This window comes from Dermacentor variabilis, chromosome 6 (assembly GCF_050947875.1).
Source record: "Dermacentor variabilis isolate Ectoservices chromosome 6, ASM5094787v1, whole genome shotgun sequence".
NCBI lineage: Eukaryota > Metazoa > Arthropoda > Arachnida > Ixodida > Ixodidae > Dermacentor > Dermacentor variabilis.
This window is the reverse complement of record NC_134573.1, coordinates 169,444,017-169,457,768: the sequence shown is the minus strand read 5'-3', so window position 1 is coordinate 169,457,768 and position 13,752 is coordinate 169,444,017. Positions and strand designations below refer to the sequence as shown.

Sequence of the window (13,752 nt, the reverse complement as noted above, 5' to 3'; positions counted from 1 at the left end):
ATGGTTCTAGGAGTGTATAAAGCCACAGTGCTGTCAAGAGTACTTTATGCTTTGCCTTTGCATGGTCATTCTTACACTTCGACTGATGGCACAGCTGGGGATCATCGAGTGGCTCTTCGATCAATAATAGACCTTCCACGATTCATTCGCACAATGAAATGCTCTACTTGCCGAAGCCAGACAATTACCACTGAGGCTACAAGCTGGTCAAAGGGCCTTACACCGCATAAGTCGTCTCTGTCGGGCTAACGACGGCATGAAGCTTTTTGAGCCATTGCTCAGCAGGTCAAAGTCGCAAATAGGGAAAGCGACGTCTGCCTTTTTTGAGATTGCCATTTCCGGGTAAGAGGCCGCGCTTGAGCGAAAGTACAACCGTCCTCGGCTGCTCAATCACTGAAGTGTGCCAGGAGTTCGAAAGAAAACAACGGTATGCCCTGCAGGTCTACGCCAAATGACAGCGTGACACTGAAGATGACACTGATGACATCGCGCACATAAAAGTTTTACTCAAGTTTTCACCGACGCCTCTGTTCACCAAGGCAGTAGAACTGCTGCGTTTTGTTACGTAGAAGCTGAAGCATAGCGTTCTTCATGGCGTTTTCAACATCTGAAGGACTATTCAGTATTAACATGGCTCGAGAGTATATTATACAAAAACGAAAATAATCGAAGGATGTTTACTTTAACTGACTTCCGCGGAGCTCTAAGGTGGCTTTCCATAGCTAACCCTGACTCACCTCTTCTACTCGACGCTTTTAAGATGGCCCGGCAGATCACATCCGAAGGAAGAACAGTGATGTTTCAATGGATACCGTCTCACGAATTGGGATCTCGGTAAACGAGACCGCTGATGCTTTGGCGGAGTCAGAACACAACCTTGATTTCACAGATGGCAATTTATGCAAGTTTGACAACACCAGGCTGCTTGTGCGCCACCACCTACATCGCTAAACGAGTAGCCAAGGGATATACCAATCACTGACCGTGCTCTCACTCGCCGCAGTAGGTCTCTATTGCTAAAGTTGCGCATCGGGCGCGTAAATGTCGCACGTCGCGCTCACCGACAAGGACGTGCGTCGAGGTCTTCGTGTCTCGCTTGTGGACACTCCAGCGAAACGCCTTAGAACTCGCTGTTTCAATGTCCAACTTCCTGCACATGTCTCTGTGTGCAGCTGAGCAGGTCTCAACAACTTACCCCCGTATTCAGAAATGCATCTTAAGTTGTCCATGCTCGCCTTGATTTATAGGACGCCTGGCATGAACGAGCCCAAGACGTTCACCAATTGCGTTTTATGCGGCGCTTCACGACAGGCGTCATAAAAATCAAGTCAAGCATGGGCTTCAAGTTACGTTTCTGAATACGGGGGTTAATCTTGAATGAGCTGCGCTTAATGATACGTTGTTTCCGGATAATCGTGCGTCAACTCGTTTTGAGGCTCACAAAGCTACACTGGAATTTTTGTCAACCACGGGTCTTGGCTCTCGTTTGTAACGCTGGTACTCTGCGTCTGACTGTGTGATGTGTTGTTTATTCCTCTCTTTTTTATTATTTCCTTGTCTCCTTCTCTTTTTCTTTTTTATCTCTCCTCTGCAAGCAGGTAGGCATGGTGTCCCTCTTAGAAGACAATTGCTAACCCGCTTTTCTTTCTCTTTGTTGATGTTTGTATGTATGTTTGCATGATTATGAACAATAATATTCCCGCTCCAACGCTGTCAAAGCCACTATTTAACATAGAGACGTAGTCTGGGATTAGTACTATGCAATTATAGTCAATGAAACCAGTGCGTTTGCGGCTTTCGTGTTTTTTTTTCTTACCGCCCTCCTCCTCCTCCTCCTCCTCCTCCTCCTCCTCCTCCTCCTCCTCCTCCTCCTCCTCCTTTTGTCTCTTCCAGAAAAAGATCCGTTTGCATAAAAAGCTCGCATAAAATCCATCGGTCCTAGCTTTCGGTGAGGGTGGCTGTATATGGGACTTGTTAGTAAGTCATCTGATTTGTTGTCGCGCAAGGACAACGACACCCTGACATAGAAAGCACGAGAGACAACACACAGCGCCACGTTTGTTTTCTCATGTTCCTTCTACGTCCGTCTCGGCGTGGCTGCGCGACAACAAATTAGAAGATGGAATCCCTCCCGAATTTGTTCATCTGAATGAATTGATAGCTTTTGTTTAAGAAGGGATGGCTGTGTGGCCTGCGCTGGGGTGCGAGAAATGAGCAGGGCTATAGAGAAAAGAGGCGGGGTTAACCCTACTGCCGCCGCCGAAGATAAACTCGTTCTCCGCCACACGCTGTCAGTCATCTGTCTCTGCTACCACTCCGTCCCGTCACTTATCATTCGTGCATATGTCGCTGCCCAGATGAATGTTTCTTACTGCGCAGCTTCTTCATAATACAAATTTCTGTACATTTAAACTTTCTTTCTTTTTAGCTGCGCACTGGCTCACAGCTTGCGTCTATGGTGCCTTCTGCAGAACGTCGTTTCCAAAATGATTTCGTGGCTTGCTGTGGGTGTCTCACGGATTGCATCCCTTTACATCAAATATTCAATGCAGTGTGTGTTTCCCTTTCTCTTTTGAAACGTCGTTATGCACATGAGATGTGGAAGGAATATTCTGCACTACATGCATGAAAGAAACTTCTCTCTATCCACATGTGTGAAACAACCGGTATTGCATAATAAAGTAGCTGTGTCCACTTACTCGATAAGTTCGTTACAGCCCTGGCATAGTCTCCGAAATTACTACAATTGAACTTATTCAGTCCTCTGTTGGAAGTGTCATCTCGCCCTGTACAGCCGCACATGCATCAAAGCTCTTCTGTACTGTCAGGCATTCATTGGCGTTTTAGTGGTCTATTAGAGAGGCTATAGTTCTCACGGACGTTCTCCTCCTTCTCTATTTCTCTTTTTTTTTTCTTTCGCACCTTTGCTTTATCTCTCCGCTATTCTTTCCGTCTTCCTTTCTCACCTTACCCTTCACCCAGTGCAGGTTAGCAAACCAGAAGCTCTTCAGTGTAACCTCCTTGCCTTTCCCACCCGATTTCTCTCTCTCTCTCTCTCATTCACGTGCAAATTGTGGGTTCCATTCTTTGCATTCTTAGTTGTGTTTTATAGTCTACATTTGCGTTCCGTGTACTCACGTAGTGTGGTCCCGGTGTGGGCGCAGTGTAGTTGCAGGTGTAGGTGTCGTCCTTGTTGTCCGTCACCTTGGCTTGCACCGGCCGCTCCTTCTCGTCCGTGATCTTCACCTTGGGTTTGGCTGCAGTAGCAGGTACGGAGCGGCGTTAGTCGCGCGATGACACAGAGCCGTGGTGAATGCACGACATTGCATAAGAAGAGGAAGCGTCTTTACTGCAGTACTTGCTGGAATGTACAATGCCTCACCCCTTGTCCTGTCCTTTGTGAAGCAGAGAGAAAAAAAAGAGAAAACATAAGACATATAAAACATTAGGTCATTTCTAAATCTGCGAATTTCATGCCTTCACAGATTACAGTGTTGATGTAAATGACCGCTTTGTTTTATCTTCACGGCTTATATATTTGCGGCATTTCCTGCATCGGCTTAAAGGAAAGAAAATGTTGAGGTGAAGCTTCAGTGTCGTTAAGGTGAAGCGTGTCATTCGGAACGCAGAAAGAAGCCAGTAAACGTGCAGTACTGACCAAGCGGATCAACGCCGCTATCATGGAATTTCCGGACAGTGAAAGCGATGTCATTTAAGCAAACGCCTTTTGTTTTGGGGGCAAAAAAATGTTCCATGGGGCCCCGCAACATCTGCTTAGAGAGGTGTGCGGAATGTATTCATTAGTAAAGGGAGTCATCTACGAATCCTTTCCAGCAAAAACTTCTTGGCTGCGCTTCGCATGAACGGTTTTTGCAGGTCCTCACATGGTGCCCAGATATCATTGCTTATACTATGCTCGAAGTTGTGACGAAGTGCAAATGGTGCCCGCGTTGCTCCGCCCATCATCGCGCTGAGCTTTTAGACTGGCATGGCTTTCAAGATCAGTCCATCGGGTCGCTATGTATTAGATGACATAGCCTGGTGCAGTGTTATCGTTCCACCCTACCAGTACGACGTTCTGGCAGGCTAGTTGGTTCATAGCTTTAGATGTTCCTTTTACCTGTGCGAAAAAAAAAAACGAGGACACACGAAAGATGTGTGGTGTGTGTTTCTGTCGTGTTTCATCGTCTTTTTCGTGCAGTTAAAATAAACGTTTAAACACTACCAGACGGCGCTACCGTCATATTATCAAGATGCTTTTATAGCGAGGCTGTATATGGCTAGCCGATTCGTCCGTCCGTCCGTACGTCGCCTGTACGCCGAAAACTCCTCTGGCTCAACCCCATGCGCATGGGCGGAAAAAAAGAAAGAGCAAGAGAAGCGCGCGATTATCTGCGCCAGTAGTGACGTCGCTGCTCTCCGCCGCAGCAGCGTGCACGCTCAGCAGTTTCTCTCCGGCTCCAAAATGCCTAGGCCACGCGTCATACGTACTCCTGAGGAGCAGGCAGCTTGCGATCAGCAACGCCGCGAGCAGAACCGGGAACGAGCTCGTCTACGCCGTGCTGATGGTGCAGCCTGGGCACAAGAACAGGCTCGTGCAGCCGAGCGCAAGCAGCAACTGTGTACCGAGGATCCGGCAGCCTACCAAGCCGTCGTTTAATGAACCGTTGGGATTAACCCAGTGATAAACACCGGGACCGCGAGTTTCACTTCGCTGGTTAACCATCTGTACGGAGTGCTTAGGCGGTAATTTTTTTGTGCGTTTCGTTTTGCTAACAGTGTATAGTCGTGACGCATAAATAAATCTAACCATTCTTAGTGGTGTGTCACAGTAAGCAAGAGAAGTGGCGACAATTACTAGACTTAAGGTGAAACAGGCAGTCTTTTGAGCTAAACCGTAGTCTCCTGTATTGTGTACTGGTGCTGGAATGTTTTGTTAACCTGTCCATAAGCGCATTACTATGTTTAATTACTGTGGTGAAAGTAGTGCTGCACGGCCCCTTTAAAGCCTGACCGCAGAGAGTGTTCTGATGCTAGCGTCTTCGCCATGCGCAAATTCTTCCGGCGCGTTTGTGCGATAATTTTCAACTTTCCGACATCAGTTGGATTTGAAGCGACGCATCCTTCTTTTTACCTTTTCCTGCAGCCTTGCAGTCAATGTAGAATTTGGTGGGTGTCTGTGACGTTACGCCCTTCTCGACGCCCGGTCCGTAGACGCGGACTTTTCCTGGATCCGTGTTGTCAGCCACGTTGACCTGGCAAGGTAATTTAAACATAACACGATTACTTCATCAGAAAGCAACATACGATACCACCTGCCAGACGAGCAAATGTAGTGGCACCTTTAGCGATCATGCTTGTTTCACTTAATGTACCTGTGACGGCATATTTTTAAATACCGTGTCGCTTCTGTTTAACAATACGAAAACCAACCAAAGCGCGAAGGTCGGCAACCATAAAGTTGCGAGCACTTCTAGTATTATCAGAACCAGTCGATGAGTCACTTTGGTCGCTCGATGCTGTAGAGGAAATGGCTCGTTTCCCTCAAGTCTGCGTTCAACACTAACTGGAAGGATAAATATGACTGAAGCTTGTGCGTTGTTCTTGCATTCAGTGCGGGATTCACTCCCCGAAATCAATTTGGTCTTCCCTCAACTAACGTGCGCTTTCTGCTTAAAACCTTGCTTTGCTCCGTGTTGAAAGTACTACAGCTTGCTGGAAACCCAAGTAACCAGCAGGAAGGGTGGCTACTACTACAAAATGCCTGACAATATTTCGTGGCATAAATAAAAAAACAGAACATGTCGCGATACATTGCTCTGTTAAATCTAATTTCGCGACGCACCGGGACGCTCACTGCAATGCTATTGACCCGGTAAGCTGTCATAAGTTCCAACAGGCAAGGAATCGGAATGCGAAACCACGCGTGGCCATGCCATTGGTTTATTTTGGCTTAAAGGTGGAAGCCAGGTATAATCGTAAGTCCATAAAAATAGCAAGCCTGTCGTTTATACTTGTACACTTATTTACCATGGAAATGTTTTTGTCGAGTCTAGGCACATGGTTCGAGTACTCGCACATATCCGCGAAAGCTCCGCAGAAGGTGGGTGCATGCCAGTAGCTCTACCTGTTCGCGATAAACGCTTACATCAGTGACAGTTTTCACGTAGGTCATTATGATTATGGAATTTTCGTTACATCTAAATTAGTTTTGAATGAATAAAAAAGTGTGTTGTCTAGGTCCTGCACTATTAACTAGCCCAAAAACGTTGATCTTGCTTGTAACCGTCCTCGATGTGCTTGCCTTGGTGTTTAAAGCGTAGCTGATCAAGAGATAGTACGTCTTAATATTTGCCGCTTTGGTGTTTCTAAAAGAAAAGAAAAAAGCATTTCTTCCTACTGCATTGACGCGTGGCATCGAGTAGCCAAAGTGACGCATGATAGGGTGAAGCCCAGTCGCTGAATGTGTCACTACTTTTCGCAGTCTGGCAGGGACCAGGTCTGCACGCATGAAAGGAGCAGGACGCCTGTCACGATGAATGAGCAGGCAGTGTGAGGCACCCAGCATGCTGGAGGACGATAACGTAGCTGTTTATACAGAGAGATCGCTTTCACAAAACTTGAAATTTCAAAAGCTCGCACAGGCGCAGGCAGTAGCCGGAAGAGAAAAAGGAAGCAAGACTATAAGCAAGGCAAACCCTGCATGACAAAGCAAAGCAATGTTTAAGCGATCCATTCGAACAAGCCACGTATCGGAAACTTTCAAGCAATGCTTTCTTCAAAGAAAAGGTTCGTTTTTACATGCTAGCAAAATGCAAAAGAAGGGTCCACACGATACAACAATGAGTGCGGGGCTGGCGCCGACTTCTAAGTAAATAAACGTATTCCTAATCCAGCCATTAATGAGTGCTTCGGTTTTATCGAAGCATTTTTTTTCTGCGGTACGAGAAGCTTGCTTATGCAAGAAAGGTGAGGCGTGCAGACAGGACACAAGAGAAGAGAAGTGGACAACACGAACGCCACTTCTCTTATCTTGTGTCCTGTCTGCACGCCTCACCGTTTTTTGCATAATGGATCCTTACCAACTAGCCCAGCTTTCTGTCGTTCTGTGAGAAGCTTGCTACCAGATACATGTTGCTGCGTTGGTTTCTACAGTTTGCCAGCGCAGCTAGCACAAGCCAGCGCATGCAGGGGAATCCCAGAAAGATAAGTACAGAAGGTGACATGTAAGTGTGAGGAAATGAACGAGGAAGGGGACACAGTGCAGGGGGGGACCGTGGTGCGAAAGGACCCAAAGAAGAGAGTGAAGCGGAGGCGCTACCCGGAAGGGGCTTCCGGGCACGGCGACGCAGGAGTAGTTGACCTGCACCGTGTGCTTATCGTTGGACTCGGGCTTGTACGTGCACGTGTACGTGTCGTCGCCGTTGTCCTTGACCTTGACGTCGACGGGCCTGCTCTGCGAGTCGGCCACGATGACCTCGAGCGGCGCCTTGCCGCCGGCCTGGCGAGCGTCCACCGTGAACTGGGTCGGCTGGCCCTGGAGCACGCCCGTGGGCTGCAGTCCCGGACCGCTGGCCACCACCTGAAAGCGGCGAAGCGTTGCACAGAGGTCGCATCGTGCCGAGAGACGCGGAACTGCAAAAACGTCACTAGTCGACACTCGCAGCACATCTGTAAAATGCATCTGGGGGAAGGGCGTTTGGACTTCTCTCGTCGTCGCAGGAGAGCACCCGTGACGGCTCTTCACGTGGAAGCAAGACCGTCTTCGAATTTAAACGAAGAAAATGGAAATGAAAAGGCTTACTTTCATCTGTTGTGTAATGAATTGGGTAGCGCTCGGGGTTTCAAAGAAGAACTGGGCACCCATAACCCATGATAAACATAACAAACATGTGAATCAGAAGCCTGCGAAAGCATTTGAAACCAAAACCTAACAGAAGAAAAGGAAGTTCAGGGTTACAACCTGTAGCATGCTTTCCTGTTGTCCACAGTATGAAGAAATATTGCTTGGGGAGGGGAGAGCGTGCTAGAAAAAATAGTACACTGTCAAACGCAAAATGAGCATTATATCGATGTTCTGGCACCCAGCGCGATTTTCCTCACCTCACCTTCGCGAAGCTTTCATGAAATGCCAACTAAGAAAGCACAACGTTTTATTGGAGCTAATTGCATAGGCATCAGATGCTTCCCACTTCTATGGTCATAGCCAGACCTGTTTACTGCCATGTCATTCTCGCCGCAGTGCTTCGATTGTAATTTAAAGTCTCGCCTGCTTTAAGATTATTATGTATAATATCCACTGTGCGCACAATAACAAAAGATGGCTGGCACTCTCACTGAGATGTGCACACCCATCACGTCATTTTTTGCGAACATAATTGAGGCTACTGCGCATATAGTTCTTTGCGAACGGAGCCTCCCTGCTGAGCGGTGAAGCGTGCTGTTGTGTTGTTTTTTACTCGACCTTGAGCAGTAAGAATTTTTCTACCTCGATAATTCTCTGATCAGCATGAACACCTCTCCATAACCCCTTCTCTATAATGCTCAAGTACCACGAATTATTTTGTCCGCAATGTCAGCGAATTCGAGAGAACGTCAACGTATGTGTGCACAAAGCGAGGACAGACAAGATAGGAAACAGAAACAACGCAGCCCTTTAGCTGGCACTTCAAGATGGTCGTAGACAATCCATCAAGGTAGTTCAAGAGGGTACTTCGATTCGCCTCAACAATTCGTCCCCCTTTAACTGAGCGGGAGCCTTTCAGAAATAAACTCGCCTTGTCCGGCTGGACGGTGCTCTGGGGAAGGATGGTGGCGATCCAGGGCGACTTGGGAATGTCCTCGCTGTTGCAGAGCACGTGCACGGCATACTCGCCGGGAGCCGTGGGGAAGTACTTGACGTCGGCCGATCCGTCGCCGTTGTCGTAGCACTCGATCTTGGCCTTGGACGGTCCCTCGATGGCGAAGCCCAGCTGACCGGTCTCGCCGTTGGTATCCACTGTGAAGGTGGCCGGATAACCGACCAGGCCGCCGGTCAGGCCGGGACCGTAGGCGACGATCTTGGACTCCTTGTAGGGCCCCACGTTCACCTCGTACGGGCTGCGCGGTATCTCTTGGCCTCCGTAAGAGATCATGACCACGTAGCGACCCTCCTTGGCTGGATGGTAGTTGCACTCGAAAGTCTTGTCGGGCTTTGGCGTGATGTTCACCTTCTCGACGCTGCCGCCTGTATGCGACGACGGGCGAGTAAGTGAAATAAAATTCATTAGAAGCGTACGAACAAATGTAAACATTGGTTTGACTAATTAGTCACTCGACTGACCAATCGGCCAATTCATTGATGGGCGAAACTGAACATCCCAAAGATGGACCTTATGCTATGACGAACGCCAGAGAGACAAGCTCCGCTTAAATCTTGGTTCCTTAACCGGCTCCTTGATCTTAAAGCGAACATGACCTCAGAGGTAGCAGATCGATACTGCGACACTTGTCGTCATTGGGTCGTATGGAGCAGCAGGATGTCAAGACATTCAGTCACTGAAGCTTGTCGTCGAAGGAAGAAGTATGTACGGATGCACGCCTTTATTGCATTTGTTTATGTATTTGACGTACTTAATATTTACTTGCATCATGGCAACGACTGCTCTGCGCTTGCATTTCAGCTGTAAGTGGCGTTTGCCTCTTTTTGAAAGCAGAATAAAATACAACAATGAAGACATCTGCTCGCCACCTAAGAGAAATGTAGTCTATACTACGGAATGGAAATTATTTAATTATATAGAATAATGCACGTGTTTGTTATAAAATAACGCGTTATTTTTTATACAATGAGCTTGTAGACAGGTGACGCTAACTTATAATTATCGAATATAAAACAAAAAGACGACGAATATCTTTTTCTGCTTTACATTTCAGACTTTGTTGTAAACACTAATTAATGAAGGACTAGGATGCAGCTGTGATGTAAATTTAGCGCCCGCGTGCCAAAAGTACTATTAGCGCACAGACGTGTTCGGTTTGGCTTCACTGCAGTATGTTGTTTGATACGGTGAAGCCGCACCATACTGACAAGCTTTTAAAACGGTGGTTCGCCTTTTTGTTAAGAAGCCCGCTAACACTGAAGCTGAACTGCTTGCTTTTCGCAGAGTGCTACCTAAGTTCAAGGAGCGTATACCTCGCACAAACGATCTTTCTCTGCTTGCTGTATCATATTAGAGTTAGTTTAGCTGGCTGAAGCTAAACTCCAACTTTGCCTTCCTAACTAAAATGTTATGCTTACATTTCAGTGAAACATTTCATTATGCTTATTTTTCCTGCAGTTATTTATTTCGTGAAGCTTGCCCTGCAGCATACCTTTTTACTTAAATTAACGCGTCAAGGTCCTCCTTTTGCAGAAATTGAAGTAATGGCTTTGCGAACGAATTGTAGTCGATCAGCCAACGCTTATAGCTGCCTTCCTTACCCGATCGTGACTTGGCATCTCTTAGCATCTTTCCTCGAGTATTCCTAGTTACTGGGCAAAGCTACAACGTGTGGTGAATGTCCGCTGTAGAAGCTGGTGCAGCGTGCTTAGGACAGTTCGCTCGTTGGGCCCGTTTCACACTGTCGCTTCATTCAAGGGAATTGCAATTGGAATCGTACGAACGGTTCGAAAGAAAGAAAGAAAGAAAGAAAGAAAGAGGCGTTGCACGTACCTGGGCCGAGCACCTTGACTTGCAGCTCGCCTTCGCCAGCGTTCTCGGTGAACACCTTGAAGTCAGCCACGTCGCCAACGCGGACGCCGTTCTTCTGGAGACCGCGTCCGGAGGCACGGACCCGACGCGGGTTGCAAGCTGCGCGAGCAGGAACGAAGCAGGAAATCGCACTTCCTCCGGCGCCTTTGTTAGCAAACACGAGCAACGCCAGTGCTGACATGCACTGACACACACGCCGAGGAGAGCTCCAGTCGAACGAGCCTCAAGCGCCGCACGCGACCGTGTGGGCTTGCTTATTTGGAAAACAACGGGAAAACTTACGTCACTCGTGCTGGATTTGCAGCGATTGGTCGGCACAGCATGTAGCATTCTCGGGTTTTAACTTATGTATGAGTAATGTGCCCTTATTTAAGAAGGGGTGCTTCTAAGAAACGAGTCATCGCACGAGTGTAAAAGGCATATATGTGTCTGCATAAGAGATTTATGAGAACGCTGCTTGCTGCCGCTGGATTGTGAACGCGGTTTTCTTCGTTGGTGCCGCTCTTTCTTTCTCTTTCTGCGCATTCTCTCCTACCCCCAGTTCAGGGCAGCCAACTAGAACTATATCTAGTTAACTTCCCTAACTTTGTGTACATCTTTTCTCTCCCTCTTCTTGGATTGCAACCTGTACTTAGGGGCGTTCTCCTTACTGACATCTGTCTGCTCACCATTATTGAAAATAATTTCAGATATGCATGCTTCTTCATCGCTCAAGATAATTGTCAATCGAGGTAAGCTCGTTATTTAGGCTTTAAAAATGTGGCCTCTGTTGAGCAGGGTTGTGCTCCTACGTTTCAGATTTGTGCAGAGTGACAGGCAATGATTGCCAGGTGCACTCAGGTGCACGTTGTAATAAACGAGCTCATATTTGTTTTTCTTTTTGTTTTTAGATTTGCAGGCAGGATTATCACAAATATATTTTCTTGCACATATCGAAGAAGCCAACCGTCACAAAAGGCGACAAATGCACTGGAGAACTGATGTTCTAAAAAAGAAAGAATAGAAAAAGATACTTTAGTTTCTCTGTGAGTTAATCGCCTTCAGTAATCTTTTGTTTCTTTTATGGGTATTTAAACCAAGTCCCTCATTATACCTGGTTATTTCACAATATCCCAACGGGTAAGATTTAACATGTTAAGGTTCTTTCGCAAACATGTATATTACCTAGGCCTCAAATCGACATTGATCTTCGATATTTTCTAAAATAAAAGCACACCTTTAGTGACTTTTCGCTCGGCCGTGGAGCTTAGCGAACAAGTGTGCGATGATAATAGTCACGATCGCAGCTTAGATCATTTTTAGATCGTCAGATAGGAAACAGAGTGTCTTGAAGGTTGATTAATAACGACATTCGAGGCGAGTGGTTTTCGGAATGCACACGTAATACTTCCCATTTTAGCTTATCTGTCAGGGTCTTCTACAAACGATGATTTAATTACCTTTTTTACCTAGCCTGGAAAATATCACGACAAAAGATTTTAGTATTTCAGCTGGGATACAGATGGCTCCACGTGTACTGTCTGGAGATTTACGGGCAGTCGTGGCCCTTCTCTCAGTTACACCGGAAGCACTTCGATCTTCATGTTTATTCACCAAATGTCAGGAAATACTCGCTTCTTGTTTACGGAACCACGTGCAGGACGTGATGGGGCAGGGCAAGATATGTATGTTTAGTTAACATGGAGTCCGGTAAGTTGCTCCACTATGCGCCTACTACTGCTATAATGCAGTGGGTGGGATGCATTTATGGCATTCGCACGTCTAACTACATAACAGGAGGGAACACTTCTCACGGAGGTTCCCTACCTCCTTTATTTTATTTCGTGCCTTTGACTTATCTCTCTGCCATTATCACCGTCTTTCACTTCTCCTTTCCCATTCCCCTAGTAAAAAGGTAGCAAACCTTAAGCTCTTCCGGTTAACCTCACTGCATTTCCCACCCCATTTCTCTCTCTCTTCCGCCTCCAATCTGTACGCAGTGTCATGTCAACGCCAACCAATCGCATCACATGTGCTGTGGAGTGATAAAAAAAAGAACACTAACAAGCGATAAAAGCGACCCCCATTGCCTATGCCTGTTAGTACTGCATGTCCACGACATGACATGACAAGAACTTTATTTGAGTCCTGAGGGACTGAGATCTTGGGGAGCCAAAACCGAAGGCTCCCGAAGATCGAGTCGGTGGCTCCGCCCACGATGGGACCGGGAGATCAAGTCCCGCCGCAATGTAGTGGGCCCTCTGGACAGCCTGGAGTTGAATGTGGAGATTGCTGCCCTTGAGAGATTCCTGCCATTGTTCTTTCCTGATGGGGGGAGAGGCGTTAAGGACTGGGCACAGCCAAAGCATGTGGTCAAAAGAGCATGTCATGACCACATTTGGGGCACGACTGTGAGTGTTCAAGATCTATCTTGTTAAGGGATCGAGGAGTGGGATACGAACGGGTTTGCAGGAGTCTGAGTGTGGTAGCCTGAGGTTTGTTCAATTTGGGGTGAGGGGGTGGAAATGTCCTCCTGCCTAGTCGATAATGGGAAACAATTTCGTGGAAAGTATATAAAGGATCTTTGTGGATGTTGACCTCGTTCCAAGCCTGGCTACCCGCGACAGCGCGGTGCGTGAAATCGCACGCTCTCCGGTGGACCTGCTCGTTAGGATTACATCCAAGCGGGTTAATTGAGCTATCTAGATGGGCTGGGAACCACGAGATTTGGTATCCTCCTTCGCTGCTCTTCCTATACCTTTGAAGTGCTTTAGTCACAATACTGTTCGCCTGTTCAGATATGATGGCGGACGAGAAGGATCTAGCCGCCGTGCGCGAGTTCGAGAAGACGATAGCGGGAAGTTTTGAGCTGTGAAAAGCCAGAGCGATCGCCGCTTCCTCCGCCACATGGGCAAACTTCGTATAAACAGAGGCTGCATTGACCAGGTTGCCCCCCGCGTCTACCACCGAGACAGCGAACTTATCCCCACTGTCATATCTGGCAGCATCGACAAAGAGGGCATCTAGTTTCTGCTGATTG

At 47.3% G+C, this 13,752-nt stretch overlaps 2 protein-coding genes across 4 annotated transcripts in view; one reads left to right on the top strand and one right to left on the bottom strand.

The window, feature by feature from the left end:
• Window positions 1-13,752, top strand: part of LOC142585720 (uncharacterized) — a 120,388-nt gene that overhangs the window by 24,752 nt on the left and 81,884 nt on the right. The window lies entirely within an intron of this gene.
• cher (filamin A protein cher) overlaps window positions 1-13,752 on the bottom strand; it is a gene marked incomplete at its 5' end in the record, with an annotated part of 117,286 nt that overhangs the window by 56,045 nt on the left and 47,489 nt on the right. The window contains 5 exons of the mRNA XM_075697610.1: window positions 3,139-3,257; window positions 5,135-5,255; window positions 7,322-7,582; window positions 8,778-9,226; window positions 10,695-10,832. Of these exons, the coding sequence (XP_075553725.1) occupies window positions 3,139-3,257; window positions 5,135-5,255; window positions 7,322-7,582; window positions 8,778-9,226; window positions 10,695-10,832 (1,088 nt within the window). The remainder of the gene's footprint in view (window positions 1-3,138; window positions 3,258-5,134; window positions 5,256-7,321; window positions 7,583-8,777; window positions 9,227-10,694; window positions 10,833-13,752) is intronic.